A 14,354-nucleotide genomic window follows, 5' to 3' on the forward strand; every position below is an offset into this window, starting at 1 on the left:
CCAAAAGAATCATTATTCTTCGGTAGCCTTTCTTGGACAACTAACATCTTCCATTTGTTCCCCTGCGTAGAGAAAGTCGTCCAAAATTCTAGTCGTGACATCAGTACTCTTGGACAGCAAAACTTCATTTCTCTGGATCCTTGTTCTTCCTCCTTACTCTCGAGCTTTGAGAATTTCATTCTTGCAAACTTCTCGCGTAGACCCTCCTAGAATGCACCTCCAGTTAGCGAAAAATCGTCCTTTCTCGATACTTTTGGGCCCAGTACATCGATGTCCCATACATCGACTTCGGGAGACACACCCTTCCAGAAAAAAGAAAGGGACTTCTTAAAATTGCTCACACCTCCTTTAGAGTAATGTGTTCATTGATACCCAAATCGTAATGTATACAGAAGAGAAGAAGGCGTCGAGGTCAAAACAAAAGTCCTTCCCCTGGTCTTTTGCAACGGCGATGTCTGCTCTAGAGCAAAGATCTCCAGACGAATTCCCCATTTCGGTCTGACCTCGAGAACAACCATGACTTCGGAATAGGGTTTCCCCTTCTCCGTTAAAGGGTCCGTTCGGTCGACGACAATCATCCCATTCCCGGACAGCGCTCCCCCGAAGGTCGAAACCTTTCACCTTTTTTAGCCTCTTTTCTTACCTCTTGAAAAGCTTGAAAGACCTTCCGCGTCCCTTCGTTCTTTAAATTGCGAGCTTGTGTTTTCTCACATCTTGTGAATTTGTCTCTTCAGTTACATTCTCTTTCCGTTAAGAGAATGAAGAGGACTTCATACCTCGTCGAACGATTCATGCGCATCACTTTCGTCTTCCCTCTTCGCGAATGTTGGATCTAGCAGATAATATCGTTCAATCGTTCCACCACGGTTGAACCTTTCTAATCCAATTGAAGTTTGGAACATTTACCCTTCGCTCTGCACGGTTATCAGAATCATCCGTGTCTGCTGAAAGGGATAGCATGGTGTAAGCATAATTATCGTACCAGGATTTCTTCTTATTACTGGACACCCCGAAAAGCCAACGAATAAATTCATCCTCTTTATCTTCTCCCCCTCTGGGCTACATATTTGTGCTGCCCTCTGGCCTCCTCTAATGGAGCCTCCCTTCAGAGATCCGGGGACAGACACAGTTCACTACTTTTGAGAATTATCAACGGCGTCGATCACATCAATTCATAGCGGAAAGAACAAAAGACCCCAAAAAAAAAAAAAAAAAAAAAAAGAATCCATTCGTCTCAAGTGTGTTGATACGGTGCTAAAAACATCGCCAAATATTGTAGCAAAGTCTTGTTCGGATGTTCCACAAGACCATCCGACTGTTGGTGCAAAGAAGTCGTTTGTATCTTCTTGGCCCCTAACAGCTGAAGACAGCTGAGACCCTAATCAAAATAGATCTGCGAATGCACACCATGTCGGCCGACCTACGTCAAGAATGCCTTTACTATTGTCATCGTTTGCTGGTTTTCCATCAAGATTACTTCCAATCACTTTGCGAAGTAAATCATTACCACCAAAATTTACCTGTTCTTGGATGAGATACTTCGATAATGCGAATCGTCAAATTTTCCACTACCTTTACTTTCGTTTTTTCTCCTCGCTGAAGGAGTGTGTTGTTTCACAATAACAACATTACTCCTCGATATCTCTGCGACAAAAGGCCCAATAAAAACGATCACGCACTATGGAAAGAGTCTTATTCGTTCAAAAAGTGCCCGCAGGCGTATAGCGAGAGTTCTCTAGTACTTCTGTCATCCTACTCCTAGGAACAACCAGCAACCACATTGTTTTCAATCGGCTCGAGGGCTCCCATCTTCGAAGCAGCAAACGATCCTATGGCTCGAGCGAGTTCCACGCTGAAAATAATACTTCAGCTCAGGAGAGAAAGGGGCCACTTCTTGCCAGATGGGTTTATCGAATGACGGGTCACGAATATGCGGCATGGATAAGAGAGAGGATAAGAAAGATCCATGAATTTATTCGTTGCCGTTTCTGGGTGTTCAGTGATAAGATGAAATCCTGATACAATAGTCATGTTCACACCATGTTATTCCTTTCAACGGATAAAGTATGGCTCTATCAACCGTGCAGGACGAAGGATGAATGACGCAAACTTTAATCGGAGTCCTCGCATCATGGAATGGGTGGAGTGGTTGAACGATATCACCTATCGAATTTCGTCAAAGGAAAAGTGTACAGTGGTGCTGCTGGGAACATTCATTATTCGTTAACATTGTGTTTCTACGCACAGTCACTGTGTCTTCTTAACAGGAAGTTACGGCCTAAGTTGAAAACTCTGAAAATTTTATCTGCAGCTCAGTGCAGTTCTTGTACGTGAAAGACTTTACAGACTATTACCATGAAAGTCAAACTATTATATATATGTAAAAGGTTATTCGTGGTTTTCCCTCCATAAAATGCTTATTCATGGGCCTAACACCGTGTCACAAGCTTCTTTAGATATTGAACAATTATCCGAGAAACCTCAAAGAACCAGATGCAAACATTTCAAAAGTTTCCATTGAAATTTTAATCAGGAAACTTTAAGAACAGTTATTAATAAGAATCTGTTACGCATGCTCCTTATTTCATCAAACTATATCGCAAGTTGTTTACACTTCCTTTTTCGCACTATAAATAATAACTTTCCCTCCGGTTATATTGTTCAAAGTTTATTCAAGAAAGTACCAGTGTAAGTGAGACTAATTCTGACACTGTTTATCGAGATGCAAGTGTTATTAACAATTATTTTACATTATTTTATACGCACAATGAAGTAGTTTTATTTTTAATTGATCATGATCGTATTCAGAATATGGATAAATTGATTATTTGAATTTTCGCCACGTTTCAGGAAATCATTAAAAATAGATAATTAAATTTCGCGTAGAAAAATGTTTTTCTTCCCAGATTTAAGTGAATTTTAAAAAGACAATAATTTACATACTAAAATGAAGCAAATTCCGCGTTTAGTGCATACCCATTCTATATTAAAAGTGTACAAAACAAGAAAAAATTCTCTTAATACTTCTCATAGACCAAGGTGGGATGGTCGATGTTCTTTACCAAAGAGGTTCTTTAAAAAACCTCTCGATATAATCTCAACTTATTACCGATACAACTCGATTACTGAGAGAAGTGAAATGAAAGAAACTAACACATGAGACGATATACAAAAATCGTACAGATTTTTCTATAGATTTTTAACTTTATTAGAAAAATCATTTTAGTTGATTTCTTCCTTTTCTACCCTTACCAATTGAGATTAGTAATGAAACATATGGAAAAATTTCAAACTGCATATTTCCGACAGTTATAAAATGGCATCAAAAAAACATATATTATGTTTCCTGAGGGACCCCACCCTGGTATAATAAGGATTAAGTACGAATTTTGAAGGTCAAGTGTGCTTCAAAGTCATTCGAAAAGTGATACTTGGCTTCGCCTTGAGCTATCATACATACACACACATGCGCGCGCATGTGTACGTATGTAGCTATGTAGCTATGTAGGTATGTATGTATGTATATGTACAGACGCACAACCGTTTGGAAATCGTTGCCTGTAATACTTAGCTGCTGCTTTTGCACTCCTGTTACAAGCTTCTAACGCTTCCACCATATCAACGTATTCACGATTGCTGTAGCAAGACATTGTTACAATTCGACTGGTACACACCGACAGTAACAGTAGCCGGTAGCCGTACAACTGAAAATAGAATGTGAACATGACAGAGAACAACGAATATGAAAGTGTAAACGAAAATGACCATGTTGCATGCGCGCTTGAAGCAATTTTCAAACTTAATTTGCTCATAAACGAAACTTGAAATAGAAAAATGTTATTTCTTTTCTTCAACTTATTTTCGTACGTTCACCCCCTGCCCGATGACAGTACCCGTTCAATAATACGCATATGTTGGATAAAATTCTAAATCCGTCCTTGAGATTTAAAATAATTTACCTTAAAAAATTATACATCATGATCAACAATTGTACTACATTGTTGGTAAACACGATGAACGAGTCATCGTGTGAACGATTTGTGTAGAGAGGTAAATTTTCCTGATGGAAGCTCAGGATAGGTTTACCACTCCACACTCTGTTGGATTCCCAGACAAAACACGTCTCGATCGCTAGTACAGCCGATGAACCGATTACGTTTTCAAATGTATTGGTCGCGCTATACCTTCAAATTTAACTTCTATTCAAAAGGATCACAGGCAAACATAAAACCGACATGTCGGTTTGCAAACCTTGCATCTCAAGAGTCAATTGGCTAGAAAATTCCAGTAATGAAACTGGGTAAAGGTGGCGCGAAAAACGGCGACCGAAATGGGTTTTTCAGGAGCGGCGCTTGTTGCTTGCCGAAAATAAAAACTTGTAGATGTATTATACATAGGCCCTCGGTGGCCCGCTATGTAAACTGACACGTTTCGTATACGAAGAAAAGTTGGCACATAGCAGTCTCTCCTACGTGATATATCGATCAGTTCTATGTAAACAGTTGACACATGCAACAGTTTTTCCCCGCGGAAAAGTACGTGCGAAGAACATTTTGGTCTGTCGACTGGTAAATTGTTTACCTGGCTTCTGGTTTGAATGTTTCGTCGGATTAAAAAATTATTATTAATACGAAGTTTTGAAATTCCGAGTATCCGCATAGGTGATGACAAACGTTTCAATTTGTTTTACGGCCCATTAAAATGGAACAGCACTGTTAACGTAATGCAACATTATGAAGTATTCAAATTTCATCAGACAAATGAACACGAAACGCGTACCTTCGAAGATTAACGATGCACAATCTACTACGTAGAGCATTTTTTTGCAGAAAATCTAGATATTTTTAGTGTAATATATTAATTTGCATATACTTTATGAAATTATTGTGTGTAGTGAAAAAATGCTAGTTGCATTAAAAGTGCAAGCTTTTTAACAACTCTTACTAAGATTTGTATCCTATAGATTCCGTTAACTAATCACTATTGCTGTAAACTTATGTAAATTCTTTTTTGTGTTTTTAATTATTTTTAAATTATTTGTTTCGACATAGAGGATCATTTACAAAATAATAATTAATTTATTAAATGACATATTTAATACAAATTTAAATTCGTTAATTATTATTGACACTCTAGTGTACAAAGTCATCGACCAAAGATAAAACACTGTGTCCTTTGACACTAAAATTGTTCCAGCGGTAAAAAAGTTCGAAAAAGGATATTTCAATGAAAATATTATTTAATGAAACGCAGGCAAAAAATTATTTAACATTTGCTCGTATGTGAACTGTGTATATCCGTGGCAAAAGAAAGTAAGATGCTCTTACTAATAAGAAAATAATTTTCCATTGATAACCTACAACGGTTAAACATATTTCTTTTAATTCTGGTTAACAGTCTTCTTACGTTACGATCTCAAACTTTTGACCAGCAGTGTAGCTTCGTTCAAACAAATATTAGAGATCCTGGGTAATTTGAAAAAAAATAAATATCAGGAGAAATACTAGTAACCATTGCAACTCTCTTGCCTTATGAAACCACTAAGCGTTTATTTTTGTGACAATTAAATATTTGATTTTTATTTAATCATTCTGAGCATGCATAATTTGATTCAAAATTTGTCGATTACCTAATAGAGTACCCTGTATATAATTATATGCAGACTCTTAATATGTAATGAGAAAGTCTTCGAGCACTGCTAGGATTTCAACATTGCATAGTCAACCCGCGAAGCATTCCCCAAGGCATGTCTACGTTTTCCCTCGAGCATTCCCTTATCTTGTTAATACTGTCGAGTAGTGCCGCAGAATCCTCACGGAACTGCCTAAAGGCTCCCTTAAAAAAAAATATCTTAGAAGCTCTCTGCGATAGCTCAGAAGGTCTTTTGAATCTCCAATCGCTATGAATTGCTACCTCGCCTGATAACTTTATAATAATATAGCGATAACATTAATGACCAATTTAAGGGATCTTCTCACTGTAAAATTTTAAACGATAGTCCTTTGACCATTTTTTCTGAGAATATATAAACAAGACCTTTCTGAAATTTCACGCGCAATTTTGTTGATCATTTAACAAGATATTAGAATTGTTATAGCTAGAGAATCGAAAAACTGGTAAATAGTGTCTGAACAATTTGACGCGCAACGTGATAAGAAAATCATGCCTTCGCTGCATGCACTCTCACACCTCAAAAAATGCCTTGAAGTCAATAATTGAAATTTAATTATGATTTGTATGAAATTCTTGAGATACTGTACCTGTTTTTATGAATAGAGAACCAAAATGAACAAAACATTACCACTTGAAAGGAAAGGTTTCACTTTTTACACAGTAGCATAAGTCCCTTGCTTGTAATACCTTCAAACATCTGTATTTTCAACAATTAATAACTTGATTTTTACCTTATTTTGGTATGAAAAATCGCCCCTTGAAGTTTCGTACACTTTTTCTCGAACACCGTATACAGTTACGTAAAAATAAGTATAGAGTTCCTTTTACAATTGAAGGAAATGATCATATTGCCTTTAACCATTTATAATTGTAATTGTTTTCGGGAGAAGAATTGAATAAACAGTCAAATCAATTTGAAGTCAAATATTAAGAGAAAATATTGTGTAAAATATAAAATAGACATATCAAACATTTCATTTTAATCTTGTGTTCAATAACACGCAACTATAAATATACATAATTTCATATCAAATTATTTGTTAATTTTATTTAATCGTATTCTGTGAAGGGTGGCAATACATACTCGTATGTAGATACATATGTACAATGTAATGCGCATATACTTAGTAATGCATGCTTTTATACCTATCTATATACATTAATGTGTATTTAAAAATATATTTTCATTTAATTGTAAGAGAATTTTTCAACCAGTTTATAAGGAAACGATCAAAAACAGACTATAGTGGCTACATAGTGATCTATTAAGTAAATCGTATACGATACTTTCTACGAAACGTAATTTATTACTGTTGAATCATATTTTCGACAAATTACAACTATTGCTCCAAAGAAAAGGTTAAATTTAACCAAAAATTAAATTTCCGTTAACCAATTATTAAACAAAAAGGAAGTGGAAAATTATTGTACGACGAAAAAGATTCCAAGTGCCTATGTATCTATGTATAATATTTAGGCTAGTACGGATGTGAGTCTGCAACTATCGAACTGGTGTCGGTAGTAATTCGCAGCAGTAATATTTAGAAATTATGAAGGAAATTGAAGCGACTGGAGTTGTGTGATTACACGGGTATATAGTCAGGACAATGCCTTAAGTGCAAACAGATAGCGTTAGTAAAATTTACGTTTCAACATGCTCCCATAACACCCAAGAATTATCTCTTCAAAATGGCATACTTATAATAATAAAGCATGATATTTTGAAGAAAGAAATATATATGTTTAAATGTTTTTGCATATTAAGTTTTGAATTCATGAGACGCTAAGCGTCTCTGCCAGCTATACTTTTCTTTGCATAAAACGTAGGAGATAAAACCACAAATAACCTTATTATAAAAATGATGACTTTTTTCCGCACAAAAACATTACGATTGTCTATGGTCAGACACGTTTTTTAACCAATATCACAGAAATTACATGTACAAATATATACATGTCTATTTGTAATTTTTCATATTTTCGTTTATTTTACATCTCAATAACCATGATACAAATTCTTATAAAATGTAAAAGCTAATTCTTACTTCATAACGAAACCTGTTAATTGTTTTTAATATTCTTTGCTTTCATCGTTAATATTAAACATGTAAATTTTAACCTATTATTATTGAAACTTTTTATAACTTTCTAATAACATAATACACATTATATCTATAACAGTAGTGAACCGTAAAATTATATTTCCCCTCCTCGATTACCTTTTATTAAATAAAATCACTTTAGTGTTGTCATTATTCAATTCTTTTATAAACTCTTAACATGATGCTAACTAGTAATCAAATTGACATTCAGAATGCTTTATTTATTTAAAAACTGTATTTCCTATTACAGTCTGCAGTACCTTAATACTATAGTCTCCTGCACGAGTTAGTATTAAATGCGCATGCGTGTATAGTATCACAGTACATCTTGGACTTTACATTAGAATTTCACGTTTTCATTTCAAAATTAACAGGTAAATGTGTAATAAATTTTAATAATATGATTTCTAAAGTAATAATTTCTAAATTACAACTTATAAGACATATTTCTGTGTTATTTTTTAACGTACCTTCCGATTTCGAAAAAAACTTCAATATTCCAAGATAACCTCAGTTAAATTTTACTGTACTTATTACGAAATTATAATGCATACAATTGAAAACATATTTTACTTAATACTCATAATTTAAAACATATTTCAATTAATTTAAAAGATATACTAATATAGATTATTTAAAAATAAAATACGTAACCAAGCACAATAAATATTGTTCATGTTGAAAGTTATAAAAATGTTTTAATGTTATTTTTATTTATTAGGAATATCAACGAAAAGCGAAATATATAAACAGAAATAATTTTATTGCTCGTTATACCACATGGAAAAGAAATCTCAACAAATGCATCTTGGTGAATGGCAAGCTTTGATGATTACATAATATTTTGTCATAATTTTACTTTTTAAATAATTTATTTGACTTTTAGATCCAAAACAAAGTGAAGTTATGCCAAAGGTTAAACTAGAGGAATTAAGACCTTTTGAAGTTTTATTGCTAAAACAAGCAGAGGAACTAAATTTTCAAAGAGCAATTAAACATAAAAAAAATCGTAAAAGTAATGCTTTATTTGGTATTTCTTTAGCAGTTGGTGTACTTGGAATTTACTTCTATACTATAAATGCAGTGAAACAAGAAACATTTTTAGATGATTTTCAGAAACCTGAAACAATAATTGAAACAAAAACTGACAAAGTTTAAAAATATTTGTGAAACTTTAGAATTTAAAAATATCTCTCATATATTATATATACAGGAAAATGAGAAGATAAATTTTTACTGTAAATTTAGAGTAGATACATAAATATTAGATAATCATAAGTCTAAATAAAAAGACAAAAATGGCAACTCTTAGATTGCCACCTCTTCCAACTATAAGAGAAATATTACAACTCTATAAATTACGCGCAATGAAAAATCTTTCACAAAATTTTCTTTTAAATGAAAATTTAACAGATAAAATAATTAGAAAATCAAGAAATCTTGAAAAATGCCATGTATTAGAAGTTGGCCCTGGGCCTGGGGGATTAACTAGGTCAATTCTAAAACAACACCCAGAAAAATTAATTGTTATAGAAAAAGACAAAAGGTTTAAACCAATATTAGAGATGTTAGCTGATGCTTTTGCAACAGTTAATGGTGAAATGGATATTATTTTTGATGATATCATGAAAGTAAACATGTGTGATCTTTTTCCCACAACCAAAATGAAAGCTTGGGAAGATAAAACACCGGATATTTATTTAATGGGTAATTTACCATTTAATGTATCAACACCTTTAATAATAAAATGGTTAAATGCAATCAGTGAAAGAAGAGGTCCTTGGGCATTTGGAAGAGCCAAAATGACATTAACATTTCAAAAAGAAGTTGCTGAGCGTTTAGTAGCTGAACCTCTAAATATCCAAAGGTGTAGATTATCTGTAATGGCACAAGCTTGGACACATCCAGTGTTACATTTTGTTATACCAGGTACATGAAAAAGTTTTTAGTTTTGATATTACAATCAATGTACATGTTCAGATCATTTCATATAAAAACTTTATTCTGTTATCCATTTGAAATTACAGGTAAAGCCTTTATTCCTAAACCAAAGGTTGATGTCGGTGTTGTATCATTTGTACCTCTAGCTATTCCACGTACAAAACATGAGTTTCATATTTTTGAAAAAGTTACACGACACATTTTTAGCTTTCGTCAAAAATATAGTATTCGTGGCATTGAGTAAGTACAATTTGTATAAAAATATATTACGAATTACAAGATATTCAGTATTATTAAACAGCATTTTTCATAAAGAATATGGATACCTTATATATATATATATATATATATATATATATATATATATACACACACACACACGCGCGCGCACACACACACATATATATTGTAAAATTATTGTACAACTAATTCAAAAACTTTGATTGTACAGAACACTGTTTCCAATATATTCTCGACAGGAATTAAGTCAAACAATGTATAAGCTTACTGATTTGAATCCAAAAACAAGACCAATGCAGCTTACAGTAGAGGATATTGACAAACTTGTTACTGCGTACAAATATTTAATAGAAAAACATCCAGAAATCAACTTATACGAGTATCGTACCTCTCGAAAACTATTATCATTATCTCTCACACAAAACATAAATGTTGTTCAATATGTAGAACCACAGTCTGATTGATAAACCTCATCTAATTGTTATATGTTATGAGTTATAATTTAAGAATTACTTTGCTAATAAATGAAATGCATAATTAATATTGTATTTCTTGCAAGAAAAAATGCTATTATTCATCATTTAAAAGAATAAGTATGTAACATATTAGTATATATGATCATACAAAATATTTGCAAACTTATAAAATAGAAAATGATTTAGTTGGAAATGCACAAGTCTATTCTTTCTACTTACCTGTAAAACGTATTTATATAAATTATCTATAATACAGAAAAATTGAAAAACAATAGCCTAAATATTATTTTCTCAACTACACATTTAATGTACATGTTTATAATTGTATGTGGTTAAGATTTTTCTATTTCATCCCACAATTAAAAGAAAATAAAAATAATTTTAATTTCTACAAAATTAGTATCACTTGTTACTAGTATTTTAAAAAATAATTGCAGTAATATACAACAAGGTTTTGCATATCTACTTTTATTCATACATATCGCGAATATAAAGATATAACGCGTACGTTGTAAAACCTGAAATAAATCGCAGTCTATAAATTATTTAATACCGATTCTGCTCAATCTTCTCAGTAATTACACATGTGAATATTTTTGTGAAAATATATGTCTTGTTTCATCTGCTAGTCTCGCCACTGTATTAAACTTGCATTTTACCTATTGCTTAAGGTAATATATTGTCAAAAGTAAACCATTTTGACTACATTAATATTTTAATTACTATCGTATTGATAATACAATTTCATGGTTTTTACTCTCATAAGGTAATAAACGCTGAACAATTTATAGATATGTTAAAAAATTATAAACTATACTTTTAATCATTAAAAACTGAAAATTATAGTTACATTAAAATACATTAAATTTTTAATTCAAAGTGATTTGCACGAGACCAGCTCTTTATATATACATTATGTGTGAATATACTGCTTGTAAATAAAATGTAAATAACAATGTACAATGCAGCATGCTTGAAACTAGTGAATATGTGAATAATATGCTGATAATATGTGTATTGTAAGAGTACAGATAAATGAAGTCACACAGTAAGGAGAAGATTTTAAATAAAATAATTGGATCACTCTTCTAAATCCAAGTCTTCTAGTTCCTCTTCTAAACCTTCTAAATCTTCTTCCATAAACAGATTCTCATTAATTGTTAACGCAGCTGCACCTTCACCTAAAGTAACTATTAAAAAAACATACTATATCAGTATCACTAATAATTAGTATTTCACACTGAATTAATGCATGTATTTTATATATACCACTAGAATCTTCATTGTTTGTAACTTCATTATGTTTTAATCGATCTACATTCGCCACAGTTATTCCAGTACTATCAATTTCACTAGCTTCAAGTGCAAGCCTGTCCATATCAAGCTCTCTATATTCAATCCTTTCATCTACTTCATCTTCTTCACGGACATAACTATCTATTGCTTCATCTCCATCATCAATACCTGGAAAATATTTTAAAAACAAATTTTATCATAATTATATTATAAATTACAAATACATAATATATAAAATAATAATGAAAATACCATCTCCAGCTGCAAGATCAGGATTAAAATAGAACATTTCTCTACCAGATATACCAACTTGACGACCAGCTTTATAATCATTTCGTCTTCTTTCTTCATCTTTAATAGCTTGTTCTTTCTTCTCCTTTAGTTTTCTTTTTTTCCATGCCAAAAATGTCTCAAGTGTTATTTTAGTCTGTTAAGTCAAATAATACATTACAGCTCATTTTTTAAAATTTCATCATTTAAACACATTTAGTAAAAATTTGTATTGAATTAGTGAACAAAAGATTTCACACATTATTATAAAATATACATACTTGGTTTGGTCCCAAGTTAGCTCGTTCTTTTTCAATTAAATCTTCTAAAGAAATTTCATCCTTTTTATCCTCCTTTTTCTTATCTTTTTTTAGCACAAAACCAGATGGTAATGCATGCCTATAAATACATTTTTGTCCAGATGGACATTCCCAAAACCACCCATATTTCGATTTTTCTACTGCTTTCAAAAAATGTTTACAAATCTAAAATTAAAATATTTCTCTTTTCTTTTAGCATATGAAAATCATTGCTTAATAAATATTAAAATATTGTATACACTTTACTCACAATGTCAGTAGTTGGACGATTGCCACTGCCATGTTTTTTTTCTACTACTTCTTTTAATTTATCTTCATCCCATTTATCCATTGTATCAGTTTCCTTATCATCATCCCTCATATCACAATATAATGAACGTTTCTCTGCTTTTCTTTCTACACTTAAATCGTGAGAAAATTTGCATTTGTCGCCCTTTGTACAATGTCCTTGTTTAAAACATGTACACACTACAGACTTAGGATCAGTTCCTGAAAATTTGAATGATCATTACTTACCTTCTATGCTTTGCACTTGTACAAAAAATGTTATAAAAATAATAGTACACAATAATTTTATGCATTTGAATAATTGTTGACAATCATGTTTTCTCTTAACTAGATCTCTTCAATAATCTTACTTATTTAATACCTTTATCTATTTTTTGTGTTTGCACAGGCTTAAATATGAGAGCTAATTCTTTCTGCTCCTTTAATTTTTGTTCTTTTTCAAGCTTTTTAATATTAGGATCTTCTAATTTCCGTGGATTAACACCACCTGATTTTACCTGCTTCTCTACTTGCTGAATGAATTTTTGTTGTTTGGCACCTTTCTTGTTTTTTATACCGAAAGTTTTGTCCTATGGAAAAAACAAAATGACATTTAACAAAAATATTTAAAAAAAAAACAATAATTGCCCACGTGCACACATTCAAAATATGGAATATTATGTTTTAGGTTAGCAATGTAAAATTATTGTATTCACATACCTCGATGACTTTTTCCTTTTTCTTCTGCTCCGCTTTTTTACTGGGAGCAGGTGCTTTTTTGGGTGGCATTTCATTCACTATTTAGTATTTAAAAGTATCAGAAGAAAATCTAACGACAGAATTTGCAATTACAATGAATCTTCTGATCATGGAACAATTCGTTACTCGATTGGTAAACGTAAATGAATAGTGTAGAGTAGACTATAAAGTGCATATATAGCACATATATACATATATGTATGTTTACAGATGCATTAAATGTGTTTAGCATAACATGAAGTTCAGTTTTTTAATTGGACAAATATATTTTTTAACAGATCTACAGATAAATTAATTTTAATTTAACTTACGACGATATTTCTTTAATTTAAAAATTTAACAGGATAAAATGTATATAAATAATTACAATAATTTTATATTTCGCTAAAATTATAGCATATTGCTATAATTTGCAAATAATGCTTTGTTCTACGAACAATGAACATATTTATCATACAATATTACTGTTATAAAGTAAATAAATTTTATCATACAATTATTTTTTTATTGAAACGGGTTTCATAAGTCAAAAATATTTAATTTAATCGACATTAAAGTATACATAGCTTATCATAAATAATTATGTGTAACAGAAAAACGAAATGGAACGAATTTTAAGTTGAATAAAAAAATATATTTTTACTTTCTAACATAATTAATTGTTAGGATTTGATTTAATAATAAACTATTAAGATTTAAATAGCGTTTTTAGTGTATTTTTAGTCACAGTTAGTGTGGTAATCCATTTAATTAGATAATGTATAATGATATCGGAACGGTTTAAAATACTATTTAAATTTCAATAGTTTATTAATAAATCTAATAAAATTTCACCATTTTATTTGCATTATTTTATTTGTTTACAATAAATATATGAATGTAAAGGACATGTATAGTGCAAAACTATAACGGAATATACTTCTTTTTATAAAATTACATTTCATTTCTTTTATTGTTTTATTTGGAAATAAGCAAAATTTAATTTAATTAATAAAAATTTTAATTTAACC

The 14,354-nt window shown here is 31.3% G+C and overlaps 3 protein-coding genes across 4 annotated transcripts; 2 read left to right on the top strand and 1 right to left on the bottom strand.

Annotated features, from left to right (window-relative positions):
• The first annotated feature begins 8,025 nt into the window (after nt 1–8,025).
• LOC143152349 (cytochrome c oxidase assembly factor 3, mitochondrial-like) lies at nt 8,026–9,080 on the top strand. 2 transcript variants are annotated; one of them, XM_076322363.1, is made up of 3 exons: nt 8,026–8,149; nt 8,497–8,586; nt 8,662–9,080. In XM_076322363.1, the coding sequence occupies exons 2-3, from the start codon at nt 8,556–8,558 to the stop codon at nt 8,931–8,933; spliced, it is 303 nt and encodes a 100-aa protein (XP_076178478.1). In that variant the 5' UTR covers nt 8,026–8,149; nt 8,497–8,555; the 3' UTR covers nt 8,934–9,080. The 2 variants fall into 2 exon arrangements, with proteins under 2 accessions (XP_076178478.1, XP_076178479.1); XM_076322364.1 differs by having other exon boundaries at nt 8,108–8,149; nt 8,497–8,593.
• On the top strand, nt 8,930–11,525 carry Mttfb1 (mitochondrial transcription factor B1). The gene is made up of 3 exons (XM_076322353.1): nt 8,930–9,704; nt 9,803–9,956; nt 10,168–11,525. The coding sequence occupies exons 1-3, from the start codon at nt 9,074–9,076 to the stop codon at nt 10,418–10,420; spliced, it is 1,038 nt and encodes a 345-aa protein (XP_076178468.1). The 5' UTR covers nt 8,930–9,073; the 3' UTR covers nt 10,421–11,525.
• LOC143152345 (zinc finger CCCH domain-containing protein 15 homolog) lies at nt 10,885–13,469 on the bottom strand. Its single transcript, XM_076322352.1, has 7 exons — nt 13,306–13,469; nt 12,968–13,175; nt 12,569–12,807; nt 12,280–12,483; nt 11,981–12,155; nt 11,702–11,896; nt 10,885–11,622 (listed from the first exon to the last, which is right to left on the bottom strand). Exons 1-7 carry the CDS (start codon nt 13,372–13,374, stop codon nt 11,513–11,515), a joined length of 1,200 nt encoding a protein of 399 aa, XP_076178467.1. The 5' UTR covers nt 13,375–13,469; the 3' UTR covers nt 10,885–11,512.
• Nucleotides 13,470–14,354: the final 885 nt, after the last annotated feature.

Source organism: Ptiloglossa arizonensis, chromosome 10, assembly GCF_051014685.1.
Source record: "Ptiloglossa arizonensis isolate GNS036 chromosome 10, iyPtiAriz1_principal, whole genome shotgun sequence".
Lineage (NCBI taxonomy): Eukaryota > Metazoa > Arthropoda > Insecta > Hymenoptera > Colletidae > Ptiloglossa > Ptiloglossa arizonensis.